The sequence below is a fragment of the Gymnodraco acuticeps genome, unplaced genomic scaffold (genome assembly GCF_902827175.1).
Source record: "Gymnodraco acuticeps unplaced genomic scaffold, fGymAcu1.1, whole genome shotgun sequence".
NCBI lineage: Eukaryota > Metazoa > Chordata > Actinopteri > Perciformes > Bathydraconidae > Gymnodraco > Gymnodraco acuticeps.
In genome coordinates this window covers 5,206,684-5,234,677 of record NW_022990295.1, presented here as the reverse complement: position 1 = coordinate 5,234,677, position 27,994 = coordinate 5,206,684, and the positions used below count along the sequence as shown (strand labels likewise).

Genomic DNA, 27,994 nt, shown 5'->3' with positions numbered 1-27,994 from the left:
TTCAGGTATAATTCACGAAGGATATTTTTCACTTTCAACATTGGATTTCTTGTGGACTGTTTACAAATGTGGAGAGACTGGGATTTATTTAACTGCGAGTTGCTGCTCTTGAAAACTTGATAACTGGATGGAGCCGATGTGCTCTTCGAACTCGATAGAACTGAAGCTACTAATCTTCGTGGGAATGTAAAGACTGAAAAGACTATAAATAATGAGCAAACCCGACTTGCGGATGCGCCTTCGATGTTTTCGACACAAACCCTCGTCTGCTCCGTCCAAGTTCATCCAAGGGCAACAGGCCAACGTGTCTATGCCTGCGTGTTGATTAGAGGACTATCTTGATGTACTGCGGTAATTAGCAATCAACAAATCAACTTACTGCCAACAGGCCTGTGGAGGGAGCAAGCCTTTTCCAATTATTATGTGGCCTGCAATGCATTATGCAAACAACAATCAGCATTGTTTTTAATCAGAAAGGGACAACAACTACTGAAAACGGTTCATATCAAGGATATTTAAGGTTTAATTGTTTTTTTAATAAAGAATGTATGCAGCCTAGATCACAAAGCCTTATAAATGTGTTTAAAAGCATTGTGCCCCGCCTTATCTTGAGTCCTTTGCACATCAAAATGAACATAAAGGATCAAAAGATGCAATATGCTGTTATAGCGCCATGCAGGAAAACTCATAAGGCATTGTTTCACCTTATGCAAGATCACCCTTACATGAAGACAAAGAAATACATGAAGTGACTATCGTACCAAGGACGCCTTCAAAGAAAATGACTGAACCAATAATGTTATTTTGTAAGATTAGTATTTCATTAGTTAATTTAAGAATATGAAGCACTAATATTTCTCTTTCTGTGTTTTATAAAATTATTTTGTATATACTGTATATTTATATGTTGAGATTAGAAGTATGAATTGTCTTTAAGTTGATGCCCAGAAAAAAGTTGAATTTATTTTTTAAGTGTTGTTGGTGTTTAATTTGTATTATTTTTGTTATAAAAAGACACAATGAACACATATCTGGTACACTGTTTGTTTGTTGGTCCTCATTGGTCGGGTGTACATTTGGTCAAATAGATCTCCTAATTTAAATGTTGGAATCATCTAGAAATTGTATTTGCTTCAGCCGGTGTGGAAGTGGCTATATTGTCTATAGATGCAGTGCTATTTGGCCTTGTAGCATTTCTATTGGTTCCATGTCTATGTCTATGATGTCTGTGTCAGTGTAATGTGGAATCAATGTGCTAGCAATCAATCAGTGGACAGTCATGTCATAGGAAATACTCAAACAAAAATATATATTTAAATAAATGTACAAAAATGTATGTGATAATAAAGAATCTTGTCGTCTTCAAACAGTAACTGCTTCTCTGACCTGCTGCTCTATTTGACTGAGCTTAAAAGGGAGAGGGATGTGAGGAACTCAACAATATGCTTGTGCGGGTGTCTGCATATGCCCTTTTATTCAGAACACAGCAAACGCGGGCCCCACAGGCAAATTGTGCCAAGCCCCCATGAGGCAGAGCTCCAGAACACGCCCTCTATTGACGCTGTTACCTTAAACATCTTCCTTTTTTGTTTTCACATGGATCACAAACAATTAAGTGCAAATTGTAATACCTGAAAAAAAAGGGCTTCACCTGGGCTCCTGCAGCTGATAATGAAGAAATGTATTGTAGCCTACTACCACTTGGTGGCAGTAAGCTGTGTGTAAAGTTCCCATCTTAGCCCAATAAATATAGTGGTGACAGGCAGAGGACAGTATCTCAAACAGTTCATACACGTGTGTGTGTGTGTGTGTGTGTGTGTGTGTGTGTGTGTGTGTGTGTGTGTGTGTGTGTGTGTGTGTGTGTGTGTGTGTGTGTGTGTGTGTGTGTGTGTGTGTGTGTGTGTGTGTGTGTGTGTGTGTGTGTGTGTGTGTGTGTGTGTGTGTGTGTGTGTGTGTGTGTGTGTGTGTGTGTGTGTGTGTGTGTGTGTGTGTGTGTGTGTGTGTGTGTGTGTGTGTGTGTGTGTGTGTGTGTGTGTGTGTGTGTGTGTGTGTGTGTGTGGAGCACCAACACTTAATAAGCTAAAGCAAACACATAACAGTCACAGCTATTTAAAGGTTATGTGATTTCCTTCTGCACTTTCCATTGCTGTTTGACACCCAACTACAACTTATTTTAAAGGAATAAAATAGTCACAATACAGGCTTGTAGGCCTTTGAGCATGGTGTAAAAAGGTTTTATCTAAATCTGTCATATTACACGTGTATGTAAAAAGAGAGTCAAAAGATAATAATCTCTACAAAAGTGTTACCAGACCTTAATCGTCAGTTCAAACAGAAACGTGGGAGTTTTCCTAATATTACTGTAACTACTGGATGAGATTTCATCACGCTGGGTTGTTTTGTTCGAATTAAAATCACACTGATTGGCTTATCCGTTCTCTAAGCCCGCCTCTCCGAAGATTTATGATTTGTTATGACGTTCACGGTAACACGTGCACGTATTTTTACAATACACTGGACAAATTATTTCTACAGAGAGAAACATACAATTGTTACGCAATTGTTGACGTGTTTTGATAGTAATCCACTCAAGAGAGGAAACATCGCAGAGCAGCAACTTGACATACTAGCTCGCACTTTTTATAGACAGCCGAACGATAACAATGACACCTCAAGACATTACTAAAGGAAAGAGCAACCTGTGGATATTTGGATATGGCTCCTTAGTGTGGAAAACCTGATTTTTGTGTACAAGAGTCGTGAAGTTGGCTTCATTCAAGGTTACAAGAGACGCTTCTGGCAAGGAGATGCTTTTTATCGAGGGGACAAGGAAAAGGTGAGATTTGTACACATGCATTTGATATTGGAAGCTTTTGCTTTCATATTGCTTTAATGTGTTCTGATTTTAGTTGTTTATTCATGGTTTGGGGTATGGAATGCCATTTAAGCCAAAATTAAATAATTAAATACATATATATATATATATATATATATATATATATATATATATATATATATATATATAAATATGCCTATGAAATAAATTCTGAAATAAATAAATGAGGCAATAAATATGTATACATGTACATTTAAATACACATTTATTTATTTCATGGGACTTTTATTTCATAATGACACATTTATTTATTTGACCGCAGTTACGCAACAGCAACCAAAGCTAAACTGACTATCTTGACTACTTGTTGCTATCCTATTGTGGCATAAGCCGTTTTCTACAGGCACATTTTAGCTTTTCATTATGATTCTACTTGTTTGTGATAGTCGGACATGACAATCTGTGCAGCCCATGTATTGATTCCATCTGATAGCTGCTATAATACAAAACAACACTTCTGCCTGCTCTCCATAATGATCAATAACAGCCAAAGGATGGTCAAAGTAAGGTACAAATAAACAGAATCACATGAAGCCTGGTTAGTGTTGCCTGACTTTATAAAGTGTGTTATTTTTTTTATAAGTGTGTGGTTGCGTTCTAGTCACTTTGCTCAGCGCTACTGCTTGTTACAACTTTCATTTTCTGTACTCGCCATAAACTGTTATTATGGCTCAGGTTAATCTAGCCCCCTTCCGACGTGAGCGTGGTTCTTGGTTCTTGCCGGGCAGCCAAGTGGAGTCAGCTAAGAACCGGTTTTCGGTGTTTAGAGCTGGCTCCGCTGGGGCTGAAACAGAAAGAACCAGAGCTAAATCAGGCTGTAGCCCGTTACCGGTTTGGTTTATTGGCAGATTGCAAACCACTTAAAAGTACTGGACTGTGAAACAAGAGTTTATGAGTCAGTGTTGTGGTGCTGTTGCTTTGGTCAGGATCTGTGAGCTAACCACGCCCCGTTCATTTTCATATAATAAATGGAAATGTGTCATTATGAAATAAAAGTCCCCTGAAATAAATACATTTGTCATTATGAAATAAAAGTCTCTGTTATGAACTCAGACACTCAGGATATAGGACCCAATTGCACGACCCGGGAGGTCACTATCTAATCTCAGGATGAGACAAAAAATGAGAACAAAAGGAAAATCGCTCACGTAGTGAGGAACAAAACTTTTCTTGAGCACAAAGAGAGCATAGACCTGACTATGGCATGAGACAAGACGAACTGACAATGAACACTGGGGAATTTAGACACACAACAACAAGACACAGTTGAAAACAATCAGGGGCGGGGCTGGTGCTGATGAGCACAGGAGACACACAAGGGAAACTTAGACAGGGAGGAAAACACAGGGAGAAGGACCAGACAAGAAACAGGGAGAACAGAACAGCAACATAAACCCAAACCTAGACATACAAAACTAAAAACGTGACATAACATAAAAATCGTGACAGTCTCTTGAAATAAATAAATGTGTCATTATGAAATAAAAGTCTCTTGAAATAAATAAATGTGTTATTATGAAATACAATTTGAAATGTGTATTTAAATGTACATGTATACATATTTATTGCCTCATTTATTTATTTCAGAATTTATTTCATAGGCATATATATATATATATATGTATTTATTTAATTATTTATGTATTTATTTAATTTTGGCTTAATTCCATATTTGGGGGGTTCTTTTTGCATTACTTTAAGGTATTACATTGTTTTTATGCTGAGCAATCACTGTTGTTTTCCACAGCCAGGCAGAGTGGCCACATTAGTGAAGGACCATGAGGTAAGTGTCTATGCCTTTATAAAACTGGGTAACAATTTCTCTAACCTTTCCTTAAGATATTGTATCCTTATATCATTCACATCAGTTTATACAAAGTACATACTTCTACTACAGTGATTTATTCAATAAAGTTATGTAATGAAACATTGATATAAAGCTGAAATTACTTTCCGTACATAAATGTTCTCTAATTCAACATCAAACTCTTTATGGTTTCCTTTTATGTGTATGTGCCATTCATATTTTCCTCCTCCACTTGTTTTCCCTGCAGGCTTGCACATGGGGAGTGGCCTATGAGGTGGCTGACTCCCAAATGGAAGATTCCCTTCAGTATCTGGAAAAGAGAGAGGTTGTGATGGGGGGTTACAAAACAGAGATGGTGGAGTTCATCCCTAAGGAGACGGGTCACGGTGCTCTGTTGGCCCTCGTCTACATTGCTACTCCTGACAACCCCATGTACCTCGGCCTGGCCTCAGAAGAGGTGATCGCCGCCCGGATTGCCATCTGCAGAGGAAACACGGGCCACAATATTGAATACCTGTTCCGTCTGGCAGAGTTTATGAGGCTCTACTGTCCCGAGGTAGAAGACGAGCACCTCTTCTCTATTGAGGCTGCTCTTCTGAACATTTTCCATAACTGCGAAGGGATCAGACCTCCAGACCAAAAGTATTTTCTTCGCCGAGCTCCATAAAAGACACTCCTCATCACATGTTTTCATATGGAATTAAAGTCCTGCAACCTCTGTTTTAAGATTTTGGATGCTCTAAGAGGAATACTTGCATTTTTTTTTAAAAGACGTATACAAAATCCAGAAGAATGTGATGCTTTTAAAACTTAGGGACGACTTCTCACACGATATATATCACCTTTCTGGTAAAAGGTTCTCAGCAGCAATTCTATACTGTGTACATTTAAAGAAGATATATATTTATTTGTAATTAAAAACACAAAAGTCTGTATGAATGTTGTTTTTTCCACGTGACTAAGTTGCCTAGGGTTGTACTCCCCTGCGTCATGCTCCCACATCACATGGCAGAGGAATGTTCATGTACATGTGTGGCCCCCCTCACAGGAAATGCTGACTTTTCCTCAGAGACTTGTTAACTGCACAGATTTAGCTGCTTTCCGATATCTTTTGTGCAATTTAAACGTATGGTATACATTCAGTTTATGGGAATCAGGACTGATGGTTTATCGGAATCAGGGCTGTTGTATTTCAACCAGCCAGATAGAAAATGTTTTTCATCAAGACAACATTAGGGCCTTGAACCTCTTGAATTCTGTCAGGCACAACGGTTGGGAAGCCAAGAATCCTTAAGCACATTTAACTTGACTTTTTAAAATGTCTCAGAGGCAGCAAATATGCATGCACACATCTAGAATATTTGCATTTGAAAATATGGTAATACCTAAAACCAGGCATTATTACGCACAGCAAATAGTGCACTCAATTAGCCAGGAGAAAGCACAGAGTGTGGATGACTGCCTGCATGCTCTTACAGTATAGACGCTATAGGGGCTCAGCTGGGAGGTGCAGATAGGGTTTCTCTCTCTGTCCGGACTTTGAACACGCTGCAATAATATGTACACATGCCACATGTCAGACTTCTTTATAAAAACTAAAAAGAATGTAGACAAGCTAGCATTTATGCCTATAAACTGCAAAGTTACAGCATGGCACGCTGTTCTGCTTTCCTAGAAATCCTCCCAAAACTAGGTCAAAGTTTGAGAGAGGGCACAAGATACTTCAGCAACAGCTCAGATGTACCGAACATACTGGACTGGAGAAAGACATAGACAGAATGCCTCGAGATATTTATATCACTGAAGTGTGTCATTGCATAACCAAAGCTCTGTGTCCAGTGGTCCATTTTAAACAATGATAAAATTGATATGTTGAAAAACAATTTATCGCTCATGCTGTTGCTGAAACACCCCTGAAAAATTGTTTACTACTCTTAGCAAAAGCACACCATGCTATTTGTGCTGTCTGAGACACAGTATATTGTTTTTCTTTAAATGAATGAGATCCTCTAGACAAAGTGGCGGACATCAATGACTCAACAGCACAAATGTATGTCACTGGTTTCTTCCAATATGACTAACTTAAAGTAAATATTGTGCAAAACTAAAATATTTGATGACTCAGTGAGTAATCTGCCTCCCGGTCCAAACCCTACCTTGTTTGTGCTTTAATCCATTCCTTCGTATTTGCTTTGGCTTATGAATCACCATTCAATTCACAAATTAGAAACACAAACAACATCACCTTGGATTTTAACAGTAGGCCTACATGATGATGCTAGTGGATCGCCGGAGCTGTATTAGATTAACATTAACAAGCTTATTGTAGTTGTAAGTGCACTGCCTTGCGGCCTGTAGCACCATCATTGATGGAGCATATGTGTGGGCTGGACCTGTATTTTACAGGAAAGGAGTGAGCAGAGGGTCGAGTTGTCGATTATTGTTCTGTTCAGTTGCGCACGCTACTAAAGAGACGCGCTATCATAGAAACCAAACAATGGTGTAGCTGTATTAAAGTCAGAGTGGAAACTGTTAGGGTCTGTGTTGGTGTTTTTCTTGTCTTTTTCTATCTTGGGTTTCCTGTTTTATTTTGTAAAGTGTTCACCCCCGTTTCCTGCCTGTTTGCTTTCTGTCTGTTTCCCTCCCTGATTACCCGATTGTGTTCACCTGGTGCCTCTGTGTTTTCTCCTCCCTCCTCACCTGTCTCGTGTTTATGTGATTAGTCCTGGGTGTATTTAAGTTCTGGGTTTTCTGTCTCTCTTTGTCGGGTTGTCTTGTGTAATGACCAGTTCATCGGTGAGTGTTCCGTTCAGTCTCTGTTTGTTGTAGATTTGTAGCCTTGAACTAAAGGAGTTATTTTTCGTTATATCTGCATTTGGGTCCTGATTCCTGCACACCGTAACATTACAACCCGACCAAAATATGGGCCCAGCAGATCCTTTTGAGCAGGAGCTATTGGAGTTTTCCTTGGCTTTGGATGACTGCTCGTATCTATGGTTGGGAGCGTCCAGGGTTCAGCAGCGAGAGGCTGTTCTGACAGAGGCACGCCGGATTACTATGGAGAAGCCAGCAGTGCTGGAATTGGGCCGGTACTCACCGGTACGCAGTACCGGCACTTCTGGTTCTGACCCATGGAGTACCGGCACTTCTTGCTCAGTACCGGCATGCTGGCGGTACTCCGGTACTCATGCACCGTGCCAGTACTCAACACTCTCCCGCCGTTCTTATTATACATCCATATATATATATATATATACAGCCGCCCGGTACTCAGTAGATGCGTCATGAGGTGCCGAACGGACATTCTCATCGCTCTAACCGCTGGAGTTTCACAGCGGCTGTCAGCTGTTTACTCCTGTCATTCAAACAGAAAGTGCTGGAGAGGGGGCGGGGCTTATCTTCTCCATGTAAATACTGTGGTGGAAACCACTGTCAAAATTAACCTATTTGACCGTGATTTAATAGTAATACACGTTTCAAAATAATAATAATAATAATAATAATGCCGAAGTAACAACATACTGAAAACTGTTAGTAAAACCATGTTTTAATGCTTTACAATTTACATACCTAGATGCACGTGTGTTGTGTTTATGCAGTGCAACTCCCACCCAGTGGGTGGCTATGTAGAGTGATAGAACAGAGCAGGCACGCCCCCGAGAGAAGGAAAGCAAGTCACGTCACAAATTAGCATTTCTAAAATGTTAGCGTGGATTAATAAAAGTGCAAAAATACAGCGGTTGTCGCCGGAAGAAACTTCAAATACAGAGAATGCTGTGCCTGTGTTGGAAATTGTGTCTGATGGGGAGCTTTCTTTGGTTGATCCTCCTGCTCCAAGTTCTAGTGCATTAGCATTAGCACTAGCTCCGCCGCCTCCTCCAGAGCCTCTAACGTTAGCTGCTGCTGGCTCAACTGCCACCACCAACACCGGGCAAAGCGATGCACCTGACTGCTGGACAACGGACCAGGTGCAATATTTTTGCAAGACCAATGCATGGCTCCTTCTTAAAGATAAGAAGCTAGGATGTCGGATATGCAGAGATGTCAAATCTTTGGGAATACACACTGGACAAGGACTGAAACTGTCAACTGAATGGGGTGAGTGTGCAGTGTCTCATTTCGGTGTTGACAAGGGCAAACAACAAGCTAGCCTGAGAAAAAAAAATCAAAGAACATAAAGAATCACAAGCCCATGTAAAGCTGCTGACATCCTTACATCTGCTTCACGTGAAACTATTCAACATCAAGTGCAGTCTATGCATAAATCTGAATTAGACACCACTATCAGAGTTTTTCGAACGGCATATAACATTGGCAAACATAGCCGGCCATTCACAGACATGCCTATTGATTTGAATGGGCTGAACGTGGGCAGGGTTTTGCACTCCAATAAAACCTGTGGCGAAATCATCGACCACATAGCTCATGAGCTGAAGAAAAAAATGGCAAAAGACATTACAGAAAACCAAAGAAAACTCTGTGTTTTGGTCGATGAATCTACCACTATTAGTGGTAAAACGGTGCTTGTTGTGTGTCTACGCTCAGCATTAGCTGATGCTGAGCCCGAAACGTTTTTTTGGGAGCTGATCGAGTTGGATGGAACAACGGCTGATGACATCACAAAGGCGTTAATGGAGTGTCTTGGAAGAGATTTTAACGAGGACTTTTTAGGTCAGTGTTTCGTTTCTTTTGCATGTGATGGGGCTTCAGTCAGGCTAGGGAAGAGAACAGGCGTTGCTACCCAGTTGTGTAGTAAATTCCCAAGCCTGTTTGTGTGGCACTGCTCCAATCATCGTCTAGAGCTGGCAGTTGGGGATGTGGTCAAGGAGGTCTCAGGGCTCAATCATTTCCAGATCTTTTTTGACAAACTCTATTCCTTGTTCCATGCCTCCCCCAAAAATCAGAGGCAGTTAGCGCAGTGTGCGCAAGCAGTCGGACATCGTCTCCTGGTGATAGGGCGTGTTTTGTCCATCCGCTGGGTGGCTTCAAGTGAAAGGAGCGTCAGAGCAGTCTGGGAAAACTACCGAGTGCTTCATGATCACTTCACAAATGCTGCAAACGACACGAGCAGGGATTCCAGAGACAGAGCAAAGTACAAGGGCCTGGATGATGTGCTCACATCTGCAACGTTTGTCAGCAATCTGGGACTGATGTACGATGCGCTCACAGAGCTCAGCGACCTCTCTCGGCAACTCCAAAAAAGAGAGATGACACTGCCTACAGCAGATAGGCTCTTAACTCGAGAAATACGAGTTTTTGAATCCATGGTCACCATGCCTGGCCCTCACATGACTACAGTTCATACAGCATGGCTCAGACTTTGTTACTTGCAGTTACAGTTTCTCATTTTAGATTGTGCAAATTTTGCATTTGTTTTTACATGTTCTTTGTTCATGCTCTTTATCATTTTTCTGAGTTGGAAAGTTAGATTGCATCATAGTTTACTTTATACATATTTGTATTCTTCAGTGGTGAAGTATATTGCAAAGCAGCTCAGCCATGTGAGAAGACTTTTGGCACTTTTTCGTTTTCTGAGTTGGAAAGTTAGATTACATTCAAAATGTACAGAAATACTTAATTTTGTTAAAGCTTTTTATAAAAAATGCTTCTGACCAGAGCTTTGTTTCCTTGTCATTAATGTTGAACACCACCAGAGGGGCTCTCACCTGAAAGGTCTCTGCTTCATGTGTCTTCAGCAGAAGATCTAGACTTTGATTGCTATATTTTCAGTTAATATTGACCTTACTGAGCTTTAGCCATATCCGCTGCCTATCATAAAAAATGTTAAGTACAGTGAACCTTTCTAAAATATACAGTAGTAAAGAGACAAACCCACCAGCATTATAGTAGCCAAATTCTTGTTTGTGGGCTGTATATATAAAATTGACTTGAAAAAGTTGCTGATTTTAGAGTACTGGCACCTTTTTCATTCCAATTCAAGCACTGGAAGCCAGGCTTATCACTCCGTATTGAACGTCATGGCAATACTCGCTCCCTGAACTAAATGACAGGGAGCGCCACTCCTCAGCTAACCTATCACTCCTCTCCATTTACAAGCCTAATCATCGCACCTGTTAATCCCTCTATATATGCTCTCCCCTTTCCTATCAGCTGTCTTCCAGGTGTCAACGCGCAACCCTCCTCCACCCCTTCGCCTCCTGCTTTCAACTCAGGGCCAGGCTTAACCTTCTCCCTTCCAACCGGACCTAACCACTTATCACCACCACCAGTGTCTAGACCCAGGGGGGTTCATCGGAAACGGTTCTTCCCTTCCCGATTGATATCCTACAAAACCTGGGCCTAATCGCCAAAACACCATTTCATTCACTTGTTATAAACTGTCATCATTATGTTTCATTTATATAATGTGACCGGTAATAAATATGTATTCCATACATCACGTCTCTCCTGATTGAACTATAAAGAACCTCTCACATCGGACTTTAAGAATCCCAAGCAATTTTGAACTAAAATTAAATCTATTTTAAATAAATCAGGTAAACATTCTATTAATAAAAAAAGAACTGCTGATACAATAATTCATGACCCATTATCCATTGCCCAAATATTTAATCAGCATTTCGCTAATGTATGTTCCACACTACTATCTGACTCCTATTTGACGACTGGTATTTCTAATAGTAACTCGTACTGCAAGTTCTTTTTCTTTTAAGAAAATTCTACCACACAAAGTTCATAATGCTATCCCAGAATTAAAAGTGGATGGCAGTGCAGGACTCGATGGTATAGAAAACAGGTTCATAAAACTGGCGTCCCATATTCTCATGTACCCACTTGCTGAGATTTGTTCAACCTGTCTTTGTCCACCTGTGAGTTGCCGACTATTTGGAAATGTGCACGCATCATTCCACTGCATAAAGGTGGTGATTTACTTGATGCAAATAATTATAGACCAATCTCTATAATCTGCTCTATTTCCAAAGTTTTGGAGAAAATAATTTATAATCAACTGTCACATTATCTCAATACTTATAATATTTTATCTCCGGTTCAATCTGGTTTCAGGCCTAATCACTCCACAACAACTGCACTACTTAAATTTACGAATGACTTGTACTCTGCTGCAGATGATGGTGAACTCACAGGTGCCATTTTTATTGACTTGACAAAAGCCTTTGATTTCATTGATTGATATCTGCTCTTGGATAAACTTCACGGCATTGGCCTTTCTAATAATAGTGTTATGGTTTAACTCGTACCTTCACAGTAGAAAGCAATGTGTGGTTGTTAATGGAAAACAGTCTGACCTGTTGATCCAACAAAAGGGTGTACCCCAAGGATCAACTCTGGGCCCACTTCTGTTCTCTATTTACATAAATTATTTATCTTGTCTCATTAATTGTTGTACTCACCTTTATGCTGATGACACTGTTATATATACATCCAAATCAGATTTTTCACAAATTCAGATCTCTCCTCAATCAGATTTTAATATCTTACAGGACTGGCTATCACACAATAAACTACTGCTTAACAAATCAAAATCTTATACCATGGTCTTTGGTACCAGGCAGAAGCTCAAATCCAAACCTAATAACATGTAAGGATGGCACTTCTCTGCATAAAGTTGATAGCTTTAAATATCTTGGTGTATGGCTAGACTCTGAACTTTCATTTAAACTACATATAAAGCATGTAATACAAAAAGTCAATTACGGAATCGGTGTTTTACACCGCTCTCGCAATTGTTTTACGCTCAGTGTCCGAAAGAGAATTGCTTCTCAACTTATTCTTCCGATTATGGACTATTGTGATGTTGTCTACCAAAATGCACATAAATCAGATCTTGCTCCACTCAACATAGCCTACAATAGACTATGCAGATTTGTTCTTGGTTGTCCTTTTCGTACACATCACTGCACAATGTATAACCAACTTAAATGGCCTTCTTTAAATGTAAGAAGACACATGCATTGGCTTCAGCTGATATTTAAATGCATTTATCTTAACTATCCCCCTTATTTAAAGCAGTATTTTGTAGCTTACTCACCAAATCATCAAGTTAGACATTCTGTTCAGATTTATTTCTCTGTCCCCTCTGCAAAAAAATTGATTGGCAGAAGAGCATTCATGTTCAAAGCCCCAACTGACTGGAATACTTTACCTGCTGCCATTAGATCTCTTGCATCATTGGGTTTATTTAAACATGCATTATTAATATAATAATGCATATAATAATAATAATATTAATATAATAAGGCGGTTTTGGCGCAGTGGTTAGAGCGTTGGTCATCAGATCAAGGGGCATTGATGAACTCCAGTTTGAATCCCGCCTCGGCCGCCACTGTGTCAGGCCGTTGTGTCCTTGGGCAAGACACTGTAAGGGCCGTAAGAGTCATTACTGCGGACATTACCCACAGGAGCAAATGTGGGTAATGTCCGCAGTAATGACTCTTACGGCCCGTCCACACTACAGCGTCGACAGCTTCAATCTGCCCATTCACTTTGAATGGGGTGACGTCACGTTTTTTCGCCGAACTGAATTGTGGGTAGCATAGCGGTCCGTCCGGAGACGCCGGAGTAGCCAGCGCCAGCCAATCAAATCCCGTTTCGGAAAATCTGACGAGATATCCCGCCGTTCATTTCTATATTTCAAAAAAAGATGGAGGAGAAACTAAATATCGCCGTAGCAAATCACCTGGTTTTGTATGACCAGACCCTCTTCACCTACCCGGATACAAACCGGAGGAACCAGGCATGGAGGGAGGTGGCAGAGACAGTGGGTGAAACTGGTAGGTTTTCGCCTGTTTGGGGAGTTTATATATATATTGCTCCCATAAAATCCCCGGGGGTTTTTGCTTTGTATGTCGGGGGCGGGAGATTCATGTGATTGGTTGTTGGTCACGTTGCTTGAATAACATCCCCAAGCTTCAGACACGCCCAGCTCCAAGCTTTTTTTTAAGCTGTAGTGTGGACGCTCCGTTACATTACGGCCCGTCTACACTACAGGCGTCAAAAAATGCTTTCAACGCTTCGCCCATTCATTTGAATGGGGTGACGTAGGATATTTTCAAACTTCGCCGAACTGCATTGTGGGTAGCATGGCAAGGCGTTGCAAGCATCGCGAGCGTCTATCGGCGTCAAAAGTTGAACAATGTTCAACTTTTGAGGCTCGATGCTTGCTCGAAGCTGGCGTCAGCCAATCAAATCCCGTTTATGCAAATTCCGCCAGTACAAGCGCTAGCCAATCAAACCGCGTGCAAGCTGGGAGAGCCAGACCGCAGTTCATTTCCTCATATTCCAAACGAGAAATTACGGTAGCAAATCACCCGGTTCTTTACGACCAGAACTATTTACCGGGATACAAACCGGAGGAGCCAGGCATGGAGGGAGGTGGCAGAGACAGTGGGTGAAACTGGTAGGTTTTCGCCTGTTTGGGGAGTTTATATCCAGTTTACTTCGTTTTAACATTGCTATTGCTTTGTATGTCGGGGGCGGGAGATTCATGTGATTGGTTGTTGGTCGCGTTGCTCGCAAAAAATCGCCAAGCTTCAGACACGCCCAGCTTCAAGCTTTTTTGACGCCTGTAGTGTAGACGGGCCGTAATATGTGTAATGTGTACTTGTAAAGCGCTTTGAGCACCTGTAAAAGCGCTCTAATAAAAAAATGTAATGCATTATTATTATTATCATCTCACTTTCAATTGGTCTGTACTTGTTATTAATGAAACTGATATTGATGAAACTGATTTGCTTGACTGTCTCAAATTGTAATGATTGTATGCATTGCTTGAATTTTACTTAACAGACTGTATGTGGTTTGTCTTGTGTGTCATGTTTTGCATTTTGTCTTTTTGTTTATGTATGTCTGTAAGTTGTTGCTATTGTCGGGACCCCCTTGAAAACGAGATGGTGCATCTCAAGGGGTTTATCCCAATCAATAAATGTTTTGATTTAATAGACAGCAGATTATTTGAGTGTTGATTAGTGGAACACTTTATCAAATTCTGATGTGTTTTTGGCTGTCCTGTCGTCTACTAATTGTTAATATAATGAATGCAGTCATCCTCAGGGGAAAAGACCAAACCACAGGCCTGTTCATACACACACTCAAACCACTCGGGTTACACCCCCCAAACATTATGACATCATTATGCGATAACTATAGTTATTAATCAATACTTATTAAACTCTTATGACAGAGGGCAATATTTCATTTTAACAGTATTTTTAAGAATAATACAGCCAATTAATTTAATTGGCATTCATTTAAAACCACATCACATAGGAATGAACAACCATTGATGTTTTTTTTTACCTTTATTAAAGGAGCAATCAATTGTTTGCCTCAGAAACACAACACGCATGCTCAGCCTTTAGATTTGCATGTCCAGTAACTGTATGACTTTACATCTTATCAAGACCATATGCAGCAATAAAATGTCTGCTGCTTAACATTTTGAGTCAAGCTTACGCCCTTGCGCTCGATTGCATTCACAAGCTAGTCGCCACAGCTCCAAACTGGGTCGATAAGACCAGTGAGACAAAACCCCCCAAAAAGTAGTTGCAGGTCGTAAACCAAAAAAAAGTGCGGAAACATGAGTGCTCCGAAAGTCTGATGGAAACGGGAGTGTCAGGTGTTAACTCTCTTTAGGTTTGTCACTATGTGCAACACCTTTCACATGAGCCTCATTTGTGATGTCATTGAGTCACATAGTGTAAAAGCCATATTGTCTATTTTTCTTCCCGGAATGATATACATTTTGCCCGGGGTGAAAATAAAGTTTAATCCCAATACTTTGTCAATCTGGTTTTCATTTTAACTGGAATATACCGTACAGGCTTATTCAGTTTTCCTGCAAACATTTTATCAGTACAGGCAGAAAATAAACTTCTATGAGATTCAAGCCGTCATCAACAAGCTGCTAGCTACTAACAATAGTCATGTTTGCTTTTTACCTTAATTATGATATGTTTACAGTTATTGTGATCATTTGGGGGAGTGGCTTTGGACAGAGACTCTAAGGAACAGGGTGCCATTGTTGCTAATTTGGCAACTTTCTCACTAGATTAAGCAGTTTTTGGAGACTTGGTTGCTAGCTTGGGTTTTTTTCTTTTCAGTTTCATTATTTGAAAAAAATCAGAGTACCAAAGGAACCAGAATGACCAAATCAGAGTAACATACAGAATGCTGAAGTCACTAAGGGGGCAAATCACACAGATATTGAGCACTGCAGTTTCTTGATATCACTGATATATTCTATAGTTCAGCTGAAATGACTGCTGAAAATAGAACAACATACAAGGTAACATGTTGTCCTCAGTGAACGGGCTGATCAGTAAAGCACATGTTGTTGTTTTTACTAAGGAATGGAATAACCGATAAGGAGCCATCGTACTTCTATTGAAGTGTTTTTCTCTTTTGTCTCGTGATATTATTGAGACTGCAGATGGAGAACAATCCATATTTCCCTCATCTAGTTGGGGGGCAGGTCCACTCCACATGTGGTGAGCATTGGGTTTGAATAAGATTTAGTAGTGACTGAAATCAATCTCACTAACAGCCACTGTGAGATAATCTGTGAACCTCAGACATGACGTGTTGGAGTCAACCTGGCCACTGTTTATTAATGAGCTCCTCAGACTCACCACAGTTATGTTGCTGGATGCTTTCAAAGACATGATGTAATCAACCTTCTCAAAGCCGTCAGATTGCAGCTTTACTCTTTGCTGCGCAGCCTGCAGATCACTTTGTAATTAATCTAAGATGCTATTGTCACAGTCATAAAAGCTAGAGTGTTTGAGAGTGAGTCAGCGGTCACATTCACAGAGTTCTTCTGGCCTGCCGAGGAAGTTGTGTTGGAAATATTAACTCCCTCGTGAGGCCAAGCGCAAGTCAGAATCATTAGCGGGCTCATGCCCAGCATTTGTGGTATGGATATCTCTTTCTCTGAGTCTCGAGAGCGAAGTTCAAACAAAGGCAGCAAAGCTATCGGAGCAATGAGTGGTTTAGCAGAAGGAAGTTGGTTGTCTAATGTCTACAGAGAGGTTTGTGAAGAGGTATGCTTGCAAGTTTTCCATGATTGCATGTTCAAATCACAATAAATACCCCCCTCTGTTAAGCTCCTGAGCCCCGAGGTAAAAATGTTCTGTTGCGCTTCCAGATGCGATTGACATTTAGCGATCCTGGCTAGGTGCTCGCAGTGTAAAATAGGCCGTTGTGGTGGCTCTCACCGAGTCCTCCCGCTGCAGAGCTGAGTGATTCAAACTGTATCATACCTGAAGTCAGGGGCGGACTGGGGGGAAAAAGTGGCCCGGGGATTAATTGACAGACAGGCCCACTTAATGCGCGGATGTATCGGCCGGCCGGCGACGAAAGTATGTTACTTAACAAAAAACCCTATGTATTTTATGTTATTTTGGACCATTATTCATATAGTCATCACATTACCTGAGCTCTTGAGTTGCCTAAGCAAAATAGTTACAGCATATATTTAGTGATTTTAATGTTAACAGATCATTGATGCAATAACATTTGGACCCAATTTGCCTGACTTGACGCATGGAATAAAACATGGGCGTAGGAAGCATCCTCAATGTGGGTGAGACAATTTGACAGGGGGTGTGGGCAGGTGGTGGACCTCACCTCCTCTAGGGGGGTCCGGGGGCATGCTCCCCCGGGAAGATTTGTTTTAAAATGTTGAAGTTAAATGCATCAATCTGGTGCATTTTGAGAGCAAAATTAGGGACTAAATCTATGGATACATCTCTCAACACCAATATGAAACAGAACTGTAAACAGATTTACTTTTTCTTTCAACATTTATTTGAACAGCAAGTGGAGGCAAAAGTGACTGCACCCAGAACAATAAACCTGCTCGCTAACTAGCCTAAACTCAGTAACAGAATGTGGGTTCTGAATGAACGTTCTTCTCCACAGCCGTGCGACCTCTGAGTCAGACGTCACTTCCCCCTTTTCTATCCTACGGGTGCAGCCACTCCCCCTGAACCCCGTTTCCCCCCCCCTCCCCTATGCAAGCCCCTCCCTCTGAACCCAGGGCTCGCTACAATACTGTATACACATACACAACAACAAAAAACACTAGAGGGCAGGGCAACATACTTATAAACAATAAGCCCTGTCAATACTTCCCTCTCTACCCTTTTGGGTCTATAAGTGAGCTCATCCATGTGTTGCTTTTAAAAGGAGGAGGCTGGGTTGAAGTGGTTGATTTTGACATTGGGAGCAAGGTTGTAGAAGTCAGTCCCCTCTGGAAAAAATAGGGTGGCCTATGGGTGAGAGACAAAACATATATGCATGTTATGTACACATTATCGAAGAGATACTGACATCCACCTGAAGCCTTCATTAGAACAAATGTCATGTTTTTAATGTTGTTTAATAGTCTGCAATAATCACTAATTTATTAGTGTCAAGATTGGGAAGTCACATAGTAATAAATGTAAATGTATTATTACCTCACTGAATTAGTAGTTTCTGCAGCAGCTCACTTTTCTCTGCAACACCATCTATAATTTGGTCATTATCCAGCATCTTCAAAACATCTGGTTGAGTAGCCATGAGCATAAAGGACTCCAGGTTCTGTTGAGAGAGCGAGCTCCTGAGCCTGTTTTTGATGAATTTTAGTGTTGAAAAGCTTCGCTCGCATGCTACCTGTATGACAGACAGGGTAAGCAGGAACCTGTATGCAAGGCCAATGATGTGGTATGCATCTGTCAGGAGGTTGTACTGCTTAAGGATACGGTAGCAACACAATGGGCAGTCCTTGCAAGATGAGCACTTTTTATATACCATCTCCGCTTCATCTTCAGCATCCTCTGGCCCAGCCTCTGTTGTCTTGGTTGTGTATTCCTCAAATACAGATGTCTTCAACCTATTCCACTGTCCTGCCAGACTGATGAGCTCACTCTGTAATTTGGCCACCGTTGCTCTGTCATCAAATGGCAGCAAGCACTTGCTTAATTCTTGGAGTGCTGCCTCTGGGAAACCACCGGCATAAGATGTTACCTGGCTGAATCTTTTTGGGTCCAGAAGTGCCAAATCAGCATACAAAGTGCCATTTTTGAGGAAGCGCTGGTGCATGCTTCCTGTGACTGTGTCCATGATTTGATTATGGACATCAATCTTGTATGATGTTTCAGCATCAGTCACAGCCTCATCCTTGGACATCTCTCCAGGCATGGTTTTCTTCTTTCTACCCCGTTTCTGTGGCAGAGCGGCCTCAACCTCCAGCTCAGTCTCCTCACTCTGCTCCTCTGTTTGATTGTTGGCCCACTGGACGAATGTGGCGGCCGCCGTCTTGACTTTCTCGAAGTCTCTGGTCATATCTTTCAGCTGTGTTTCTGCAGCCACAATCATCCGATGAGCTGTCAGGATGTCCATTCCACTTTTCTGAAGGTATTTTGAGACTGGTGAGGTGACCTGGAAAATTCTCAGGAAGATCTGAGCTGTAAGTATTGTTTCATACCTCAGAAGCTGGGTGATGTATCCACGTGCATTGACCCGTGCAGTGGCGTTGATGGTCTGTCCATGTTGAATGGCGGAGAGGGTATGAAGGACATCAACATACAGGGCATTATCTGGCTTTCCAAAAGAGCCAAATACCTTAGTCACAGCAACGTCTTTGGACCACCAGCGTGTCTCTCCAATCGGGGCGAGACGTCTGTGTCTTGGGTCTTTGCTCTCCTTCTCCCAGATGTTCATCCTCTGGTAGGACACTCTGATGAAGACAGCGATGTTGTTCAACAGGGAAAAAAGAGACCCACTTGCCAATACACATTGTGTTGTGTCTGCCAGGACGAGGTTCAGGACGTGTGCGTAGCACCATACATGGACATGGGTGGGGGACATTTTGGCGAGCAGTGCAGAGAAGCCTTTATATTGGCCTTGCATATTGGAGGCCCTATCGGTGGAATTTCCAATACACTGCCTCACATCCAGTTTCATGGTCTCCAGTACTTCATTCACAACAAGTTGTGCAAAGTACTGCCCAGTGGATGCCTCACATTTAATCACAGCAACAAGTCGCTCATGAACAATGTCTGTCACATATCGTATGACAACAGAGCACTGATCTTGGGCTGTGATGTCCTGTGTGGTGTCAATCTGGACAGAATACATGCCAGATTCCCGGACTTCAGTGGCGATGGTGGCCTTCATTAGGCGTTGGATGGTGGTGATGATGTAGTTGATGGTTGTTTTGGATAGGAGAGTGACAAGGGAACCTCTACCTTGTCTTAAACCAGACTGGTGTATTTGCTTGCTCTTTTCTATACAGAGAGTGAGGTGTTCCTTGAGACACACATCATATTTTCCCAGCAAAACAATCATCTCTAAAAAGTTACCATGATCAATGGTGTCATCATCTAGTGTATATAATGCCTCCGCCTGCGTGCCCCTGTAGCTCAAACCCCTTTGACCAATGAGTTTCAACACATCTATGATGCGCTCCAACACTTGACGCTTCCTGCGGACTTCCTCTCTGTGACGTGACATCTGAGGTCCCATGAGAAGGTCCTGAATTGTGTTTTTTGAGAATCTGAGGAAATATGCCTCAGCGCAACCTCTGTGAGCATGGCTCTGCTCATGCTCCTCGACTCTCTGATGTATGTGTGTGAAGTTGGTCATGCCAGTGATGAAGGAGTTGCTATCTCTAGGATTAGCAAAAGCCATACAAAGGGAGCAGAAGAGTACTTCTCTGGCTTCACTGTATGATAGCCATTTCCTGTTTGTGCCGTCTTTGCAAAAAAAAGCCCTCTGCACTACAGCCTTGTCTGCCTTCTGCTGGGGGTGAAAACGGAAGAATAGGTCTAATGTGCCTGACATCGGCCTGGTGAAATAATCAACTGGGGTGGCACTGACATCCTGGCCTTGACTAACTCTGTCAGTGTCAGCAGCAGGATCATCTTCAGCCTACATAAATGATTAGTATTGATTAGTATGTTACGTTATTATGTTACCACCATGTTATTATTATGTATGTAAACCAAGTAAAGTCTTAAAGACAGTAACAGGCTAATTTCCACCAGACAGTAACTTTAGTTGCAGGTTGACAAATAATGGACCCTTTATTATTTTTAGTATTAATAAGGTAACCTCTAAGCTAATCAAACAAAAGACAGTATAAGCAATCATAGTAGTCTCATTGATTCACCAGCCCAAGTCAAGTGGCTATAATGTTCAAATAGATTACCGTTGTCAATGAGTGAAGCAAATCTACCAGCAGCTTGCATATTTCACCAGAATTTGGTCAGTGAATGGTGTTAATTTTACCCTGTCCCTGTGAACACACAATGTACTGTAGGCAATAGGCTAGCTAGCTAATGCATTAGCTGTCCCTGTGAACACACAATGTACTATAGGCAATAGCCTAGCTAGCTAGAAATAGGCTAGCTAGCTAATATTACCTCATCTGCTACATTAAAAAGCAAGCTAGCATTAGCCAAATGAGGATTTTCACTTTCAGCATCAATCATAACATTAACTTACCATCATATCACTGCTGGTACTGGGCTCTAGATGCCGCTGTGCTGTGTCAGTTTCATTGCTGGACTCACTGCCACTGGGAATGGCCGCTGTGTCGGCTAACGTTACATCAGCTTCTCCGGTGGTGGTTGTACTACAACTAGAACCAGCTGCAGGACCAAACGAAAAGTCTGTAATTTTTTTTGATTTTGCTGAACCTTCCTCAAGTGCTTTCATTTTTTTATCCCTAAGTTTTTGTGCACCTCCTTTACGCTTTGGAGCTTGTTTATCCATCAGTAACTCACTCCTGATCTTTCACTGCGCAGTGACAGCTCCTACGGGCCTGATGGGGAGTGGCCGGCCCGGAACACTTACAAATGTGGGCCGGTAGGATTTAGTTAAGCAAAAAAAAAAAGGGAGTGGCCGGTATACTTACAAATGTGGGCCGGTAGGATTTAGGCAAAAAATAAATAAATAAATAAATGTATTTATTGTTTTGGCCCTCCGGCCCACGCACAGCACCGGCCCACCGGGGAAACTCCCGGTATTCCCGATGGCCAGTCCGCCCCTGCCTGAAGTTGAAGTGAAGTCTGCTTGGTGTTTTGCCTTGATAAAACCACACTTTGGCACTTCCTTGACACATAAGCCCTCCACATGCGTGTTTAAATTATGTTTATATTCAATTTGCGGGAAAGTTCACAAACAGTGCGATGTTTCCTGGAATATAAAGGACACTTTTAGCCTTTTCAAGAAAACAGGTACATTCTTCTTGAGTTTACATTTGTATTTATTGCCCCTGCTGTCTCCATGCGCTCACTTTGGAAAACACTAGATAACTTTGTCATAAACTCAGTGGTACGGTAAATGAAATGGTGGGAATAAAGGCAGAAACAGCAAGTGTAAAACGCCTCATGGCAGTCCTATAATTATTTGAGCTGTAGATGGTTTGCAGTGTAGACAGACACCATATGGAATTGTATTTGTGGAAAACAGAAAATGTGTACATTCTTGCTGTGTCATGTTCTTACTTTGTGTCTGACACAAATGAATACTTTGCCTCAATGTAAAATTCATGCTTAGACGACCCACGAGGTCAACAAGACCGTAAGAGAGAACTGGACGCAGGAGGCTGCTTGTTAATCCCACAACTTTCCAGGAGTTTTTTTTTCTTTAGCTTGGTTGAGTAGACTTTTTGGCTGTTGGTCCTCTATTACTGTAGAAGGTATAGGCACAATCAGCTTTTCCATGTGGTGGACATTCCAGGCTACATCTGTTTCCAATATAACCACATGTCCAGCTGTTTCAGGCCTATAGGCTACCAGTCTTTTCCCAGACAATCCACGGCAGAAATAAACGTGAATGGCATTAACATTGAGAATACAAATGTAATGATATACTACATTTAATATTATTCTTGCAGCATATGCAGAAGCATATCTGGTCAAAACAATGAGGAAAGATGATATTCTGCTACAAGTGCAATATAGAATCTAAGCGTTTTTTAACATGCCACATCTGAACTCACTTGTTTACACCTTTTTATCACGGTAATCTCGCTTTTTTATTGAAGTAGAGTCCAGGAGGTTGTCATTTGCGTTTAGACGTTAAATTAATTATAGCTCTCTGAGGAAGGAAGTGAATATAGATCTTAGTGAGACATCTGCTTTGGATGTACACTTTAAATCAAAAGAAACATCCATGTATTTTTCTTGTCTAACCACAGCCTTATGATGAGCATCACATCCCCTCAATGTGTTATTTCCTTCATTCTACAACTACAGTTGTGAGATAAAAGCTGCATCAGATATCAGTAGCTAGCACTCGGCCTCTGTCGACAGTTACAATATATGGAGAGGAGACAAGGGTACACAGGGTACAGTGTCTTCTCTCATTGCTATAGTATTTCAAAGACCCCCAGCAGATTTACTCTGGAACGTTTGATGTTGGTTGTCGTATGTTTTTCATAGAAAAGCTCAGAAAAGGTTTTTATCAGTTGTGGAAGAACCACATGTTTACTTGCCAAACCAAGAAGTTAGTCACAGCATTATTTTCTCGTGTAAAACCAAAAAATACGGTCCCAATTAAGCATACATTTCACCTCTGTGTCACCTGACTGACTTACTGGTTGCTTATTGAGGAATGGTGGTTCTCACTAAGGTCGCGTTCACACCAGCCTTGTTTAGTATGGTTGAATGGAACCCTGGAGGCTCTAACCCCTTGGTGCGGTTCGTTTGGGTTGGTGTGAACGCAGTCCGAGACCTCTGATGTGAACTAAACAACTGGACTCTGGTCCGCTTAAACGAGGTGGTCTCGGACCGCTAGTGAACTCACGAGCGGTTCATTGCCTGTGTGAACGCAAACCGAACCTTCTGAAAAATGAAACAATGTAACAAACTTGCGACTAGTGCACACCAAGAAGGTGTGAATGTGACCTAATCGGAAACAGGTTTTTTACCAGGTAGGTATACACGTACGAGGAATTTGAATTGGTGTCGTGGTGCATAAAAACAAGAATTAAAAACACAGATAAAGAACTAGAAAAAATATTTAAAATAATTAAAAAAATATAGTAAAATGAGACTGTATTTACATTGCAATGGAATGAAATAGAGGAATAAAATATGGAATAAAAATCAGCTGTAATACAAAATAATGTTGTACATTATGTGCATTAATGTAATGCATAGAGTCTATGATGTGGCTGAGGTAAATGTCAGTGGGGGGGCCGGGCCTTGTTTATGAGGCCGGTAGCGGAGGGGAAGAAACTGTTCAGGTGACGAGAGGTTTTGTTCCTGATGTAGCGCAGCCTCCAATAACCAGTGTTTGTTTTGAACTCTCTGGCCTCAGGGGGCTGTAAAGAGCTTCTTGCACCAAAATAACACACTGCACTCGAACAAATTACTTGGATAGGCTACACAAAGTATTGATTAATACTTTCTACCATACAATAGATAAAAGGCTCATCTTAAATCTGAGACGTGCAGGTATGAGCACAACTTTATGACATCAGATATAGTTTGGAGGCCAATCCTGATCCAAAACAAGCTGTACACACAACTCTCACACCACTTCTTTGCATATTGTTTCATACTTTCCCTCCAGCAGATATGGAGCAACATTACCATTCATTGGGAGTCATGTTTCTAGCCACCTGATTAATGTCTTCCATTCATGTCCGAACAAGTTATTTAATCGTTTATTTGCTGTTTGCTTCCCAGCAGACCTGACTTTGATCGTTTTATAATTAAAACAGAATTCCAAGACTTGGTTTCTCAAGAGTCAGGTTTCTTCCAGATAGTTAATAGAAGGATTTGGTTTACAATATGTCCAAAGCATCAAATGTAAACACATACCTCAGAACAGTCTTGTGTCAGTCTCTTATCAGCAGTATGGCGCGACCCCAGCAGAACTTACTGATGATTCCTCACACACTGAGTTTGCCAGTTGTTGCTGAAAATAAACAACATTATCACCAACTCTATTTAAAGCACCCAATCCATAAAACAAGGGCACTCTGTTAGGATCTGTCTGTGTTGGTGTTTTTCTTGTCTTTTTCTATCTTTGGGTTTCCTGTTTTATTTTGTAAAGTGTTCACCCCCGTTTCCTGCCTGTTTGCTTTCTGTCTGTTTCCCTCCCTGATTACCCGATTGTGTTCACCTGGTACCTCTGTGTTTTCTCCTCCCTCCTCACCTGTCTCGTGTTGATGTGATTAGTCCTGGGTGTATTTAAGTTCTGGGTTTTCTGTCTCTCTTTGTTGGGTTGTCTTGTGTAATGACCAGTTTATCAGTGAGTGTTCCGTTCTGTCTCTATATATTATAGCCTTGAAATAAAGGAGTTATTTTCGTTATATCTGCATTTGGGTCCTGATTCCTGCACACCGTAACATTACAACCCGACCAAAATATGGGCCCAGCAGATCCTTTTGAGCAGGAGCTATTGGAGTTTTCCTTTGCTTTGGATGACTGCTCGTATCGATGGTTGGGAGCGTCCAGGGTTCAGCAGCGAGAGGCTGTTCTGGCAGAGGCACGCCGGATTACTATGGAGAAGCCAGGCTTGGTTAAATTGTTATCGGGCAGGATTTTGGATTTTCTCACGGGGTGTTATCCCCTGCCTAACAGTCCCAGGCCTCCCAACTCCCGTTTTGATACCACACGCATCGGTGTGGTCCGTCTGGCGTCAGCCCCTGCTTCTCACCCAGTGTTTGCTACAGTCCAGGAGCAATTCGCTGGTACTCGTCTGGCCTTTGGAGGTCCACGGAGCCTCCAAACGGCTCCTAAAGGAAGGAGTCGCAAGGCCAGGTTGGCAGCACGAGCCCAAAGGGCCATGGTTCCAGAACCAGTTCAGCCTCCAGCAGCCATGGTTACAGACCCAGTTCTGGCCCCAGCAGCCATGGTCCTTGCTCCAGAACCGGTCCCGGCAGCCATGGATTCCGCTCCAGAGCCGGCCCATACAGCCATGTTTCCGGCTCCAGAACCGGACCTTACAGCCATGTTTCCGGCTCCAGAACCGGACCTTACAGCCATGTTTCCGGCTCCAGAACCGGACCTTACAGCCATGTTTCCGGCTCCAGAACCGGACCTTGCAGCCATGTTTCCGGCTTCAGAACCGGACCTTACAGCCATGATTCTGGCTTCAATTCCGGCTCCAGAGCCGGCCCATTCAGCCATGTTTCCGGCTCCAGAACCGGACCTTACAGCCATGTTTCCGGCTCCAGAACCGGACCTTACAGCCATGTTTCCGGCTCCAGAACCGGACCTTACAGCCATGTTTCCGGCTCCAGAACCGGACCTTGCAGCCATGTTTCCGGCTTCAGAACCGGACCTTACAGCCATGATTCTGGCTTCAATTCCGGCTCCAGAGCCGGCCCATTCAGCCATGTTTCCGGCTCCAGAACCGGACCTTACAGCCATGTTTCCGGCTCCAGAACCGGACCTTACAGCCATGTTTCCGGCTCCAGAACCGGACCTTACAGCCATGATTCTGGCTTCAATTCCGGCCCCCGCAGCTATGGTTCCAGACCCAGCTCTGGCCCCAGCGCTGGCCCCAGCTGCCACAGTCCCATCTCAAGTTTCCTCTCGAGTCCCATCTCAAGTTTCCTCTCGAGTCCCATCTCAAGTTTCCTCTCGAGTCCCCTCTCCAGTTTCCTCTCAAGTTCCTTCTCGAGTCACCTCTCGAGTTCCATCTCTAGCCTCTTCTCGAGTCACCTCTCGAGTTTCCTTCTCTAGTTCCTCCTCTAGTCTCTCCTCTAGTCCCCTCTGTAGTCCCTTCTCTAGTCCCTTCCCTAGTCCCTCCTCAGGTCACTTTCCTAGTCCCTTCTCTAGTCCCTACTCAATTCCTTTCTCAAGTCCCTCCTCTAGTCACTTCCCTAGTCCCTTCTCTAGTCCCACCTCTAGTCCCACCTCTAGTCCCTTCTCTAGTCCCTACTCAAGTCCCTCCTAGTCAATTCCCTACTCCCATCTCTAGTCCCTCCTCTAGTCACTTCTCGAGTTCCCTCTCCAGTCCCCTCTCGAGTTTCCTCCTCTAGTCCCTGCTCTAGTCCCCTCCTCAAGTCCCCTCTCTAGTTCCCCTCTCTAGTTCCCCTCTCGAGTCCCCTCCGAGTTCCCTTCTCTAGTTCCTCCTCTAGTCCCTCCTCTAGTCTCTCCTCTAGTCCCCTCTGGAGTCCCCTCTCTAGTTCCCCTCTCGAGTCCCCTCTCAAGTTCCCCCTTGGTTCCCCTCTCGAGTCTCCTCTCGAGTCTCCTCTCGAGTCCCCTCTCGAGTCACGTCTCAAGTCCCTACCCAATGTCCTGGTCCGTTGGAGGTTCCGCTGGGGGTCCTGCCAACTCAATGTCCTGTCCCGTTGGAGGCCCCGTCGACTACTCCTCTGCCGGGGGTCCTACAAATCGTATGTCTGTCCCGTTGGAGGTCCCGCCGTCTACTCTCCTGCCGGGGGTCCTGCCAGCTCCTTGTCCTGTCTCGTTGGAGGTCCCGCCGACTACTCTCCTGCCGGGGGTCCTGCCAACCCTTCGTCCTGTCTCGTTGGAGGTCCCGCCGTCTACTCTCCTGCCAGGGGTCCTGCCAATCCTATGTCCTATGCCGTTGGAGGCCCCGCCGACTACTCTCCTGCCGGGGGTCCTACCAACCCTGTGTCCTGTCCCGTTGGAGGCCCCGCCGACTACTCTCCTGCCGGGGGTCCTGCCAACCCTTTGTCCTGTCTCGTTGGAGGCCCCACCGACTACTCTCCTGCCGGGGGACCTGCCAACCCTATGTCCTGTCCCGTTGGAGGTCCCGCCGTCTACTCTCCTGCCGGGGGTCCTGCCAACCCTTTGTCCTGTCTCGTTGGAGGTCCCGCCGTCTACTCTCCTGCCCGGGGGTCCTGCCAATCCTATGTCCTGTGCCGTCGGAGGCCCCGCCGACTACTCTCCTGCCGGGAGTCCTGCCAACCTTGTGTCCTGTGCCGTTGGAGGCCCCGCCGACTACTCTCCTGCTGGGGGTCCTGCCACCCCTGTGTCCTGTCCCGTTGGAGGCCCCGCCGACTACTCTCCTGCCGGGGGTCCTGCCAACCCTTTGTGCTGTCTCGTTGGAGGTCCCGCCGTCTACTCTCCTGCCGGGGGTCCTGCCAATCCTATGTCCTGTGCCGTTGGAGGCCCCCCCGACTACTCTCCTGCCGGGGGTCCTGCCAACCCTGTGTCCTGTGCCGTTGGAGACCCCGCCGACTACTCTCCTGCCGGGGGTCCTGCCAACCCTTTGTCCTGTCTTGTTGGAGGTCCCGCCGTCTACTCTCCTGCCGGGGGTCCTGCCAATCCTATGTCCTGTGCCGTTGGAGGCCCCGCCGACTACTCTCCTGCCGGGGGTCCTGCCAACCCTGT

The 27,994-nt window shown here is 43.3% G+C and overlaps 2 protein-coding genes and 1 pseudogene across 10 annotated transcripts in view; 2 read left to right on the top strand and 1 right to left on the bottom strand.

The window, feature by feature from the left end:
* Window positions 1–1,373, top strand: part of LOC117550191 (delta-like protein 4) — a 35,622-nt gene extending 34,249 nt beyond the window's left edge. For all 9 annotated transcript variants that reach the window (XM_034222550.1, XM_034222551.1, XM_034222549.1 and 6 more), the window contains one exon: window positions 6–1,373. The gene's annotated coding sequence lies outside the window, so the exon portion shown is untranslated. The remainder of the gene's footprint in view (window positions 1–5) is intronic.
* A 1,128-nt stretch (window positions 1,374–2,501) lies between these two features.
* LOC117550125 lies at window positions 2,502–5,636 on the top strand (annotated as a pseudogene).
* A 12,584-nt stretch (window positions 5,637–18,220) lies between these two features.
* Window positions 18,221–21,503, bottom strand: LOC117549856. The gene is made up of 3 exons (XM_034221954.1): window positions 21,174–21,503; window positions 18,339–19,404; window positions 18,221–18,229 (listed from the first exon to the last, which is right to left on the bottom strand). The coding sequence occupies exons 2-3, from the start codon at window positions 19,386–19,388 to the stop codon at window positions 18,221–18,223; spliced, it is 1,059 nt and encodes a 352-aa protein (XP_034077845.1). The 5' UTR covers window positions 19,389–19,404; window positions 21,174–21,503.
* Between the last annotated feature and the right edge of the window lie 6,491 nt (window positions 21,504–27,994).